Source organism: Cyprinus carpio, chromosome A7, assembly GCF_018340385.1.
Source record: "Cyprinus carpio isolate SPL01 chromosome A7, ASM1834038v1, whole genome shotgun sequence".
Classification (NCBI taxonomy): Eukaryota; Metazoa; Chordata; class Actinopteri; order Cypriniformes; family Cyprinidae; genus Cyprinus; species Cyprinus carpio.
The window spans coordinates 11579447-11593530 of record NC_056578.1 but is presented as its reverse complement, the minus strand read 5'-3'; the positions used below and the strand labels follow the sequence as shown (position 1 = coordinate 11593530).

Sequence of the window (14084 nt, the reverse complement as noted above, 5' to 3'; positions counted from 1 at the left end):
TTTATTTAGAAAAACAAATTCAATCATGACCTCAGGTCAGTGGGTGAACGTGAACTTTATTAGCTTCAGTTCAATGCAAAAAAAAATATTGATACATTAATAGCATGGTTGTAGTGTGTATGCCAAAATAATGATGTTTTCACGTTTAGCTTAAAGGAATATTTCACATCAAAAATGTGAATTCTATGCCACACATGTGACCACCAACAAGCCTTGAGCTGTTGAGAAACAAAACGACAGACACACACACTCAAGAGCTTATTTCTAAGTGCCTCTTCAGCGAAACATTCTGAGTGGGTACTCAGAAATTTAGGGGGTACATTCTGGACATAGAAATAGCATGCATGATAGATATTTTTTAATGATATTTCATAGTTTTTGCTGTGTCCAGTAGCCCGACTTAGGCTACTGTCTGCAGATGAAGCTTCTGCGCTGCTATCGCTTTACACCGCCAGAAATAATGCCCTGTTTAAAGAAAACATTGTGGTATATTTTACTGTGGATATTTTTCTAGAGAAATGCTGAAACATTTATAATATCAGAAATTCTACCTTTAAATATAAAATTAGTAGATAATTTAAAATATCTACTCGGTCACCTGTGGATGAGACCTAAAACTCATCAGTAGATTTATTTGAGACTACATTGTACTCTACTCCGATATCAACCTCACGTGTACCCCTAATATCTTGGGTTCTGCCTCCAGGTATTTGTATTTTTGAGAGGGGTTGCTCTGGAGAGTAACTTCCAGTAACCTTCCCGCGGCAGCGTCCGAAACCTCTGCCGTTCCCTCCTCGGGTTCGCTGTTGATTTACAACACAGGTCTTGGATCAGTCCTGGCTCGGTTGGTACAAATAACAAGCTCCAAAATACCACATTATTTATAAGATATCTTACTGGTCATTCTTTTCTGCTGGTCTTCAGTGTATACGTTTAAAACAGTCGTTATTGCATTGCGACCAAGATCCCTTAAAAAGGCTATTTCGTGCGGTTTTCGGGATGTTTCCGCCCCTCTCCCATCCGGAGTGTGAAGAGTTCACAGTCTTTCGACATTACAGATGGAAAGGAACTTGAAACCAACGTGACGTCTTTTGCAGTGTTTTCTCTCAATACTTAGGCCTAATGAAAGTTTGCAAAAAACCACGGCAGAGCTCCATTTAGGACCATTTAGAACCATAAAAAGTGTATTTTTTATGTCATTACATTGATTGGAGCATAAGAAACACGTAGTAAAAAAAAAAAACATTTTTGACAAAAAGATATTTTATTCATGTTTCATTCTATGTTCTTTGTAGAGAACGCCAGGAGTTATTAAAAAATAGACATCAAAAGGCATGTATAAGTGTTAGATTATATTATGCTCTCTGCTAGATGTTTTTGTGCCTCTCTATAATCCCTCCTCCCTTCCAGATGTTTTCTATTATATGAGATCTCATCTGCTGCCTTGCTCCTACCCTCCCTTTCTTTCCCCTTGGTTTTCTCCCTCCCATCTGTGTGCTCTCTCTCTCTTTTCTATTCCTATATCTCTTTACCTCAATGTATGCCCGCATGCGCAGTTGATGCATAGGGTTCAATCGGTGAAGAATGGTGGGGGACCTTTGTGGGCCCAGGTTACCAGGTTTAGGTTGTCCTTTACTGAAAGTTGAAGAGTCCCACTGCCGGTATTATTCCTTAATATGGCCAGTAGTTCCTGAACATATGTATGACTTATATAACTTGTTGTTTTGGCTCATACTCAACCCATATGTAATCTGTATCCTATTGGTTGAAAGGGCTGTACCACCCTCATTTTTATCCTTATATATACCCTGTGTAAGACAATAAAGATTTGAAGTGAAGGTATACTCAGATTTTGTGTCTGTTGTGCTTTTTCTTCCCACGGCCGTGAACACTTCTGGAGGACTGAGAAAACTTTGGTGGAAACGAGATAGGACGGGATCAGTTGATTTGTATATTAATTAACAATTTGGGGGCTATTTGTTTTTTTTGTTTTCATTGACCAATTTTGCTTTTTTAAACAAACATTGTACAAATATACTATCTATCTATCTATCTATCTATCTATCTATCTATCTATCTATTGATTTATTGAGAAAGTGGGTCACTGTACAGATGACCTTTATCAATCCCACTGTCATACTCTAGCAACAAGCACATTTAAATAAATAATTCTTCATAACAAAAAAAAAAAATGACTATAAATGACTTAATAGTTTACATACTAATAAATTTCACTTCTGTTTATTAATAGGTGAATGCAATAAAAACTGCTCGTCTAAAATCCTTTTTGCTTTTGTGTGGTTTCTGGGCAACACACTGACAAAAATAGTGCTTGTGTTTTTACATTTTCAGGAGCGCTCGTTCAAGGATAACACCAGAGAATTCATGTTAACGAAAATCTCCAGTTTGCATTGGTTCCATTGATACACAAGGTAATCCACATGAAATTCTTAAATATGAGTGAACTGCTTTTCACCTAACACACAACAACGCTGGACTAAATAAGACCAAATTTAAACGTGTTACCAGCACGATGCATTGTTTGTTTTGTGTTCTATTTAATGCATATTAAATAAAAAAAATCATTATAATCGCTGATTTTTTAAACAAGTTATTTTTTATTTTTAACCAAAATTACACATTATTCCCAAACTTCAATGCACACTGTAAATGCAGCTTCAGATCACAATACAGTATAGTAAAGCTCTTCAGGTTAAAAACAGAAAAAAATGTACAGAATGAATACTAGAATGCAACTGCTATTAAAATCCTTTCTGTTACTAATTACACAACGTAAGCAAATAAATTCCCTTATAGGCATCCCTTTATGTTTTAAGGCCCCTTTGGAAAAAATAGGGTACATATTTATCAGATTAACAATGGCTTATCGGTCTATCACAGAAAATGCATTAGATGTGTGACAGACAGTGACCAGCACCTAGAGAAAAGAGCAATTACACTTAAGATGGAGCAAGAGTAGATTATGCACATCCTTCTGTATTGTCAGTATTAGGTTAGGTTCTTGAAAAATGTTAATTAGTTTACAAATGTAGGCTAAAAAAGGCATGTACTAAAGACATTTGCCATCTGGTTGTATTATGATCTTATAGTGATGTAGAAAGTGTGATGGCAACTTCAGCTTGTGTTAGGATGTGGCAGACTGTCCCTGCATAGTACACATTGTTTGGACAGATCCTAGGCCATCCATATTCGTTGATATACATAGGGAACATTCACTTGAGACATACATAACAGCATTAAAATTCCTGCAAACTGGAATTGCTAGTATTCTCATAAATCATGAATTATAGGCCTTTATAGTGACTGGTACCCATCAGTCCTCCGTTTCCTGCTGATGAGGTAAGCAATGACTACAATGATGATGAGTATGATGAGGATTACGCCCACGGCGATGGGAACGCGGTAGTCAGGTTGATCAGCCTTGCATAGTTCAGCTGTTGTACAAGCACAAACAGAGTACATTGAAGTTATGTATCATTGTAAGATATGAAAATGAATTAAAATTAAAAGCTGGTATACACCACACGACTTTTCAAATCTGAACAGATTTTAAAACATTAGGCATCATATGCTTGCTGACTTTGTAAATGGTTACAGAGGGGAAAATGGCCATCATACACTAAACGACCGAGGACTTACAAGTTGTTCTGAACACAACAAACTCACGCAGAAATTAGTGCCATTATATGTCAGAATATGCCTACTTTCATACTATATACAGCAGTAGGTGAAAAAAATGGTCTGAATTTCATTCATACTACATATTTTTTTTTAACGGTCATGAAGCAAGTTTTAAACTAAATGTAGTACCTACTATACAGTATTCAATTTTGGACACAGCATATGTGTTCTAAAAATATATATATATAAAACATGTTTGATATCCTCCAAATTGGATGGAATTGTAGTATGTGCCATCATACACTGCATGATTTTCTGTGACTTTCGGCAACTAGTGTTGATTCGTCGATACTGCAAAATGGGGCGAAAATCTGGGCAAATTTTTGCAGTGTATTCCAGTAGATACTCAGGAGATGTCTGGCTGTAATAAAGTCTAAAGGCCACCTATTAACTTATGTGGATCTTATTCCCAACATGTTTTTATTATTAGTTTTAATACACAGGGGGCCAGAATTGCAGTAACAGCTGCTCATTTTCAGTTCTGTTGAAGATAATATTTTCATTTACATGACTTTTTAAAGCTAACAAATCATGTCAAATGTTATCATTTAAAAAAAAAACATGTTGGGAATATGATTCACATTAGTTAATAGGTGGCCTTTGGACTTTATAACAGGCAGACATTTGTTTAGAGTCATCTGGCTGGTCTAACCAGCTCTTTTGCATTGCCATGACAGTTTTGCAACAATCTTTGTAAACAAGCTGTATGAAGTATCTAGGACATAAGTTATACAGTGCATAAAAATGCAAGGAGTCCAACATAACTTGTAAGCTTGTAACATAAATTAGAAGTTACTTTAAAAATAACTGTCATCCACTAGGATGGATGGAGTGCTTTAATATAATGAAGCATCATCACTCTATACTTACGTGGTCCGAAATTCTTGTTTTTGATATCGAAGGCCTGAACCCTGTATTGAGTCAGATCCAGACTCACACCGCTCCCCATGAACACCGTCTCATCCTTGCAGGAGTAAGAGTAACCCAAATCCACAGAAAACAGCTCAAGAGACTTGTTCGTCCCTGTGTAATTGCTTAACGCTTTGTTGACAAAAATAAAAATAATTTGATTAGTGTTGGCATGGATGTGCAAAAAAATTATAAAAACATTAACCAAGCCTCTCCCTGTTCTTAATCCCACAAACTTAATTGTGATAATAACAGTCATAATTATAGCCAAAACACTTCCATTAGCACTCACAACTAAATATCTATGAGTCCTTATGCACCGTCATAAAGTTATTGTTTTTAAATTCAAAATGAAATGCATGTACACACGAGGATTTTGCACAGTGAGGTAAAGACAATATTTACTGTAACCAACAATGACACTAATACTTCCTTATTATTTTTTGGCAGAATGTAACATTTATTGTTGCCAGACTGGTTGAGCTGCATGGCCTAGTGTTTGCTTTATTAAAGCTTTGCTATTTATATCATTTAAAAAAAATCTGAAGCAAGATTTCTGTTTTCAGTAGATTTTTGAATAAGCCAATAAGTTAAAAACCATGTATAACTTATTACAGTTAAAACAGACCAATGCTAAAACGTAACCACTTTATTTAGATATGCTCTTTATTAACAATATAGATAAAAGTCCAAAGTCCTGGGAATAAACTGCAGAAAATTGAGGATGTGTCTTATTGTGGATGTTTTACAAGGAAAATTGTACTATATGGCAGGGAATTTACCTCCTGTTTTGAAAGCATAGGTCAAATTGTATTGCACATACTTGACGTAGACCTTTTTTGTTTCCTTATTCTGGAAAATCAGAAAAAAAATATTAGAATTATTAACCAAAAATACACAAACACAATAGAATACAAAGACTTGGTGCCTCAATGTGAGCCAATTGATCTTATTTTTCTTGCTGGGAGTTTGCTCAGTTTTATATCAGAACTTTTTTTTGGCAAGAGTGACCAGTACCCTGATAAAGATTAACTACAATGCTAAAAGAATCTTTTAGATCAGTGGTTTTCAAACCCTTGGTTGTGACACTCGGGTGAGTCACCAGGATGATTTAAGAAAAAACTATAGATGTATGTAACAAAGTGGGAACCGGCAAACTTAACTTTAACTAAATAAACGTAAACGAAACACATAAACACAAAACGAAAGTAAGCACCAGCTGCCTCACGGCAGAATCCAATGTGTATCTGTGGTGGCGCTCAGCCTTGAACATTGTACCCAATCACAGACATATCTGTTGATTTCTGGAATGCAGTGGCCAATCAGAGACATTTCAGTTAGTCAAAATCCACTCACCGCTCAAAACGCCAGAGATTTTTTTCAGTCCTGAGTTCTGGAAGCTCGTTAATCCTCTCATTGTAATGAACAAAGTGGACATGATGTAAATAAGAGATTAATTGTGCCGCGAGGGAGATTCATTGATTATAGTGGAAATTTCTGAGATTGCGATAAACTGAAATGAGTGACAGCTTTTCACTGATTAAGGAAGCGCTCTTTGCTCGCTTTCTTGGCTATATATAGTCCATTCAGAAATTTAATAAAAGTTTTGTTTTTCATGCTGCTAAGGGGACCAATGTGGCGTACATGCTGCATAGATAGATAGATAGATAGATAGATAGATAGATAGATAGATAGATAGATAGATAGATAGATAGAAAAAATAGGGTCGTATGAATTTAAAAAGAAAAAAATAGGGTCGGTCTTAAAAAAAGTTTGAAAACCACTGTTCTAGATTTAAAAGGTTGATATGGTTTATGAAATCTTCTCTTGCCACTTGCCACCTTTTAAAAAACATTCTGAAGAATTCATTGTGAAAATATGTAAACAGACTTACTTTTTGAAATTGTAAGGAAATGTCGCCTTCATTGAATGAGATCATGAGAGAAGCTTCTTCTTCCGAGCAATTTCCTTTGACATTAGTTTTGCTTGGCTGAACAATGAATGTGCCATTTGCCTAGAGAGACAGGAATGTTTCAGAGCAGATAGTATTTATATGGAATATGGACAAATGACAAGGTAGACAGTGTGAAAGATATAAGTGATTTACATATAAGCAGAATCACATTTGGATGTAGATCTCTCACTCCAACAGAAGACATCTTACCTCGCTGGTGTTCACACGAATCCTGATTGCTGCGACAACCATAATACACAGTGTGCCTTTACCGTCACTGATATTATAGTTCCCTGTTGTCATGTTGGTAGATGGTGTTGGCATTGGTATTGATGTAGTAGTGGAAGGTGTAATAGTTGTTGAGTTTGGGTTGTGAGTTGTTGTGTTGGGGCTGTGGGTTGTTGTGTTGGGGCTGTGGGTTGTTGTGTTGGGGCTGTGGGTCGTTGTGTTGGGGCTGTGGGTTGTTGTGTTGGGGCTGTGGGTTGTTGTGTTGGGGCTGTGGGTTGTTGTGTTGGGGCTGTGGGTTGTTGTGTTGGGGCTGTGGGTCGTTGTGTTGGGGCTGTGGGTCGTTGTTGTGTTGGGGCTGTGGGTCGTTGTGTTGGGGCTGTGGGTCGTCGTTGTTTTGGGGCTGGGGGCTGGTTTCAGGCTGGGGGCCATATAAGCTGAACTCTCCTCACCAGAAGTGAGAGCTGAGGATAAAGATGCAGACAGAGAATGTGAGGATTTCTCTCCAAATGGGAGCTAAATCTGACATCCTCAATTAGAAAAATTAGAATAAAAAGCAAAACACTAATTATGCGGATATGATTATGCATCCATCTGTTCTGCACATGGAGTGCTATTTACACACATTCACTTCCCCCCCTGTCACAAGTGCACACACGTCAAACATTTCCCAACAGAAAAATGTGACAATTCACTTCAGCCAATTTCACGTGATGTCTGATCATTAGATTAGCCGCATAAACGAAATGTAAGTGCTGACAAAGTGACTGACATTCTCTTTGGTTTAGGGAAAGTTTCAGCGGTTCGTTTACCAGTCCACCACCAGACAAAAAACTTGTGTAGCTACACTTGTGAACTGCACTTGTCCATTTTAAATATTAAGAGGAGTAAGAGAAAATATGTGATATACAATAGTACTGAAAGATAACAAAATTACACTGAACTGAGGAACCTGAAAGATTAGTAATGTACTCTGTCCAAAAAGGTGCAATAAAACTGACTGATTTCAGCAATAAGGAAGTGGCTGTGTTCCTGTAGCTATATAACTATATCCTAACACCTAATTAATATTTAAAATTTGACCTTAGATTTTATTTTAGCCTACTAGCGTTGTTTTACCAGCTTTTTTTTTTTAATGACCTTGCATTCAAGTCATGCACAAAATCGAAACTACGGTAGGCTATAGTTCCCGGAAAGTATGCCAAATAATAAATCCTCTGTCTTTTTTTTATTTAAAAGTCGTTTTCAAGAGTAAAACCTGACGTCAAATTTTAAATAGGAATTAGATATTATATTACAGATATATTTTGTAACACAACCACTTCCTTATTGCTGAAATCAGTCAGTTTTATATTGGTTTGCACCTTTTTTTTTTCTTTTAGTTATCTTTCAAGTTGATAACTAAGTTATTTTTCAAGTATCTTTCAAGTTGCTTACAGAATGCAATTCAGTAATGTCTCAGTTGGTAGCCTAGGCCTATGTCAAAGTATATAACTACCACAGTATTTAATTAATGGTAAACACACGGTAATTTCGTATTTCAATGCGAGCAATGTAGTAAAATAATGTACTTTACCTGTTGCAGCAATGAAAAGCGCGATCAATAATAATCCGTGTTTCATTGTGGCACTTATTCCGATGTACCTGACACAAAGATTAGCTGGATTGTTAGCTGTTGAGCGGAGCAAGTATGTGGTGTCGAAAGCCTTATGCACACTGCACTTATTCTCCTGAAACGAAACTACAGATGAAGTGAAGGAAGTTCAACCCTTCCACGCGCTCTCGCTTTGAGCGTTTGTCCAATCACAACTCTAGTGAGGCTTTCAGCGTCCCAGAAATTCAATACAGTGACCGAGTTTGAAAACGAAAATTAACAGATAAAAGGATTTTGTCACTGTTATATCTGTATTTCTTGTTGGAGCAAACTGCTTTTATTTATTTTTTACGTGGTAATCATCTTTGAATCAGATGCATTGATAGTCCGGTTTACTAGATTGCATTCTTAGAAGAGTTGTTTCATAGTAACATTCCCATGAAATATAAAAATGAATAAGAGGCGGTTTTATTTCACGTGGAACGAACTGTTGAGATCACATCTTTACCTCAAGGACGCCCTGGTTATTTTAGTTTTGCAGAATAAATAAATCAAATAGCAAAATGGCGCATTTTAATTGTTTATCAAATGATATTCTGTTTTGCAGAATGAACAAATCAAAAAGCAAATAGCGCGTCTTCTACAGTGTCAAAACGTGTCATTACAAGTCTAAGACAACAGCCGCATCGGCCAGTGCAACCTTAACAAAAAAAAAAAAAAAAATGGGTCATGCGCTGATTTAACAAACCTAATTTCATCAATAAATTCCTATTTGCCTTGATAATGCAAGTGCAGTTGTTAAAAAACAAAAAAAAACAAAAACAAAGAAGTCATCGGTTAATTTTTATTTGATTTGATAACGCAAATACAATTGTTTAAATCTCCTTCAACCAAATTTAAGCAGGAAGTTGTTATTTTGCTTATCTATCATGTGACAAATGCAGGAAGTGAAAATCTGACTCATGCTCACCATGCATGACTGTAAGCAGTCTGCTTAAGCATGTCTCAATACACACCGAATTGTCAAAGTAGCCTACTCACACATGCAATTAAATATTTTTCTCTTAATATACATATATCCGAATTCTAGGAAAATACATTGAAATCATGTAAAGTGATAACGCAGGCATGCTGAGATTTGTTTTTATCATAACCTGGATCTCATGACTCCAGGGTAAGGCGGGGAAGTTCTGGTAAAATAAAAAAAACACTGAAAAACAAACACTAAAAATTCTCATTACAAATCATTACATTTCAAAAGAAAATAGAAGTCATATATTCACATTCCTGGGCCAGTGTACAACTAAAATTTCCTCTTGAATCCTTAAGATCAAGACAAAGTGAATGTAAGAGATCATAAAGCCCTTTATTTCCATTCAGACCTGATTCATTCTTGTTAACCTATATTATACAGTACACATCCAGTGCTCTTCCTATCAGTTCTTGTTTGTTTCTTCATCTTCCTCATCTTCACTACTGCTGGATTCCCCAAACAGGTCTCTTCCACATTTTTCGATTTTGTTTGTGCATCTTGTTTGCTGACTGTCCTGGTGATTAAAGTAGACATGTCACTAAAGCCCAAAAGCAGTGTGCCTTTGTCGTGTCCATGCAGAGAGATGGTCTGGATCTTTGAATCAGGCGTGAAGACAGACAACAGCGTTTCACTGTCCAGGTCCCACATGCGCACTGTTTCTGTTTAAATGCATGCTCGCAAATGTTGGCAATTTTTATCTTATTCTAGTATCTCAAACTCGAACACAGAAATTAATAATCTTACTGTAAAGATGCAAAGACCCTATTCTAAGATATAACCACCACATCCCATAATAAACTTTAAAGATTACCAAAGTTTGAATCTTATTTTTGACCCAGATTAAACTGATATCATCTCGAACAAGTCAACACAAGTATGAGCAAAGGTCTACTGTACCTGATAACAAAATATCCTTGGATTGTCCTTCAGTGATAAAGAGCAAGCTGGACCTGTTAAGATTTAAACTTCCGTAGCCAGAGATGGTTTATGTTTCCTTCGGAACGGTTCCATACTTTTAAGTAAAAAGTTTATTTTTTTAAAGAATGTTTAAGAGGTCAACAATAACCCATGTAATGCCAAGATCTGACACATTTTAAAGTATATTAAAATAGAAAAGTTATTTTAAATTGAAGTTGACAGGTTTTGAACATTGCATCTGGGGTGGCAAGTACTTGTTGAATCCTGCAATGCTGAAAATCACTCTGCAGGCTTCATCACTTATAGCAGTGCAAAAGATTCCAGGTTGATTTTTCAGTCTCGTCCTTACGTATATAAGGAACATTCATCTTACTGAATATACAGAGAAGATGAATTATATCTTAAAGTAAATACTTGTTACATGTAAAGATTTAACTGATAGACCTGCTTATGTGCCCACTTCTTTTCGATTAAAAATAACATGATTGAAAAAAATAAATGCTAGGCATTTTTAAACTCTCTACTTGAATTGCTGGATGGTTGTAACCCAACTTTGGGTCAAATATGGACTAACCCAACTTTTGGGTTAAATTTTTTTTTATTTTTTAGAGTGAACAGATTTGCATACTCTGCACTGCTGTGTGTCCCGAACAGTGAGGTATGGGGCATGCTGGGCCTCACTGTAGTTGTAGACCACCAAGTATCCTCCAGTGTGAGTGATCGCAACAGTACGGAGACTCAAAAGGGACCAGCGGCCCTCCAGGGTGTGCAGATGCTCCTCAGAAACCACACTGATGACATTGAGATGATGGCCAAAATATGAGCAGCATATGACCACCTAAGTGATAGACAGAGAAAAGTGAGAGAGAACGAGAGATTCAGAGATGGAATCGATGCATTTCAGTTGAGTTCACATACATGTAGATCACATATAGTTTATTATTTCATAAATCAGGAAAGATTAGTGTGTCTGTGTATCTCCGCTGAGAAGATACTGGTCTATAGAGCTGAACTTCTCTTTTTCAAGGTGCTGCTGTTCATCTTTTTCTCTCTTCTCCTCACGCTCCTGTAGCCTTCTTTTTGCAGTCTAGGTTTCGGTGCGCCTGTCCCATGGCATTACTAGACCTGTGCAACAAGTTCAGACTTCGAGGATTTTTTCTTTTATGTTAAATTTGGTATGAAAATCTACACGGGACTGAGATGTTGTATAAATGCAATGGTAAACTCAAGTATCATGAGGCTCGTGTACTGTTTTAATACCTGTCTTCTCTTTTGAGGACATAATCTGGGAATCTCTGTCCATGCTAGAGAGCAGGGTTTCTTTGTAGGACATCTTGATAAGTCCTTTAATGTAACCAGAGTCCAGATTCCACAATATCAGATGATCCCTATGCATGCAACCTCATGAATAAGCAATATACCTCATAATAAGCAATATAGTAATTTTCTGTTTCTGCTGAATGAGGAAGTGAGTTCTTACTACACTTCTGAAAGACCCAGCAGCATACAGATGACCTTCGCTCATCTGAAACTGGTCTTTTAACTGTTCCTTTAAGATTGATGGGCGATAAGGCTTTTTCTTCATTAGCTCCAAAACTGTGGAATTCTTTACCAATTGAGAAAAGGCAAGCTAAAACTCTTAGCATTTTTAAATCTCACCTTAAAACTAATTTTTTTTAAATTAAACATTTGTATAATTTTTATATTGTTTCATTTGTTGTTGTTTTGATTGTATTGCTTTTCATATTTTTGCTTATATTATTTTATACAGTGTATTGTTTTATTTGTTTTTGTTCAGCGCTTTGAGATCTACATTTAAAGGTGCTATAGAAAATAAAGTTTATTATTATTATTATTATTATTATTATTATTATTTCACCATCTAAGAGCCAATAGTCTTGACGAGGACAGGGCACGATGAACAGTCCAGTCTTTTTCTAAATGTAACTATTTTTAAGAAGGTAGTACACCGGCAATGTCTACAGAAAAAAAGTGTAACAGGAAACAGTTTGCTGGGCAGTAAATGCTTAAGTAATTGTACTTAATTACCCCAAACAAAAAAAATTGTTAATGTTGTTCAAAACCTGTATGTCTTACTTTCTTCTTTAAAAAAAAAATTGTATAGGTTTGGAACAGCTTGAGTAAATTATGACAGAATTGAAATTTTTGGGTGAATTGTCCCTTTAAGTATTATTTGGAGAATTTGTACTTTACTCAAGTTGCCTACAATTGAATCTAAATATTTGTACACTAACTCAATCATATGTCTAAAGCAAAAATTATACTCTTTTTAAAATGTTTTGTGTAACTCTAAATAACAAAGCAAATTTCTGCAGGTCATCATAACTTAAATCTTTCCTCCTATGTTGTAATTTTTACTTAAACTATTAAAAATTTGTTTTGTTAAATGGAATTAAATATAAATAACATGAGAAAAACTTTTTTATGTTTAAGTAATAAAATGACTAAAACTAAAATAATAATAAAGCCAAATTGAAATATAAAAAAGAACAATAAAAACTAAAACTCATAAATATATATATATATATATATATATATATATATATATATATATATATATATATATACACACTGTAAAAAATAAGTGTAATTTTAACTGTACAGTTTTGTAAAAACGCTACGAAAAAAAAAGTTAATAAGTTAACAGTAAGTTCCCATACTATATACAGGGAAAAACTGTAAAAGATCTAACCAGACATTTCATGTAATTTTACAGTTTTTAGAAGTAAAAAAGAACAAATCAATGTATAATTTATAGTCAAAAACTGTAAACTGATATTCCCAGAATTCCCTGTGTGACGCTCCACATTTGAAAGTATTTTGTTTAAATAATCATGTTTTTTAAATAGTTTTTGTTATCAGTTATGTACATTTGGGCTTTATGTTACATCTTCTGTTGTTTAATGAAAGTTTATTGCATTATTTAAGTATCATGGGTGTCACCATGATGGTGTTTTGTGTTTGCATGAATGACTCTGTGCACCTTCTACATATTAATATAAACTTCTGCTTGTGGACGAAGCTATTTGTAATGAGCTTTGATTCTTCATGTGGCTTTCTCTTTTACCACCTGCATTATTATGGTGGTTGTCAGTATGTTAAAGATACAAAACAGATTTTAATATCAGTGTGCATTGTTGAATTTACTGGTTTACATTCAAATTTTGTTGTTTGTAAATTACAGTTTGGCCGTAAATGTGTTTACGGTTTTTCTGTATTTTTTACAAAATTATTCTGGCAACCACAGCTGCCAAAGTTATTTTGTAAAAACTACAGATTTTTTTTTACAGTGTATATATATATCTATATATATATATATATATATATATATATATATATATATATATATATATATATATATATATATATATATATATATAAGCTAATATTAATAAATACTATAATATTATATAAATATTACTAAAATAACACTGCTTTTTTGCTTATTTTTTTCCCTTTTTATTATTCAAGTCAAGTCAAGTCACCTTTATTTATATAGCGCTTTAAACAAAAAAGATTGCATCAAAGCAACTGAACAACATCAATTAGGAAAACAGTGTGTCAATAATGCAAAATAACAGTTAAAGGCAGTTCATCATTGAATTCAGTGATGTCATCATTCAGCTCAGTTCAGTTTAAATAGTATCTGTGCAATCATTTGCAATCAAGTCAATGATATCTCTGTAAATGAAGTGTCCCCAACTAAGCAAGCCATAGGCAACAGCGGC

General features: G+C 35.0%; 1 protein-coding gene and 1 long non-coding RNA gene across 2 annotated transcripts; both read right to left on the bottom strand.

The window, feature by feature from the left end:
• Positions 1 to 36: 36 nt before the first annotated feature.
• LOC122145453 lies at positions 37 to 1052 on the bottom strand. Its single transcript, XR_006160335.1, has 2 exons — positions 898 to 1052; positions 37 to 803 (listed from the first exon to the last, which is right to left on the bottom strand). It is a non-coding gene; the product is annotated as an uncharacterized LOC122145453 (long non-coding RNA).
• Positions 1053 to 2598: 1546 nt separating this feature from the next.
• On the bottom strand, positions 2599 to 8526 carry LOC109089126 (macrosialin-like). The gene is made up of 6 exons (XM_042759642.1): positions 8367 to 8526; positions 6776 to 7254; positions 6506 to 6625; positions 5394 to 5463; positions 4573 to 4743; positions 2599 to 3455 (listed from the first exon to the last, which is right to left on the bottom strand). The coding sequence occupies exons 1-6, from the start codon at positions 8410 to 8412 to the stop codon at positions 3316 to 3318; spliced, it is 1026 nt and encodes a 341-aa protein (XP_042615576.1). The 5' UTR covers positions 8413 to 8526; the 3' UTR covers positions 2599 to 3315.
• Between the last annotated feature and the right edge of the window lie 5558 nt (positions 8527 to 14084).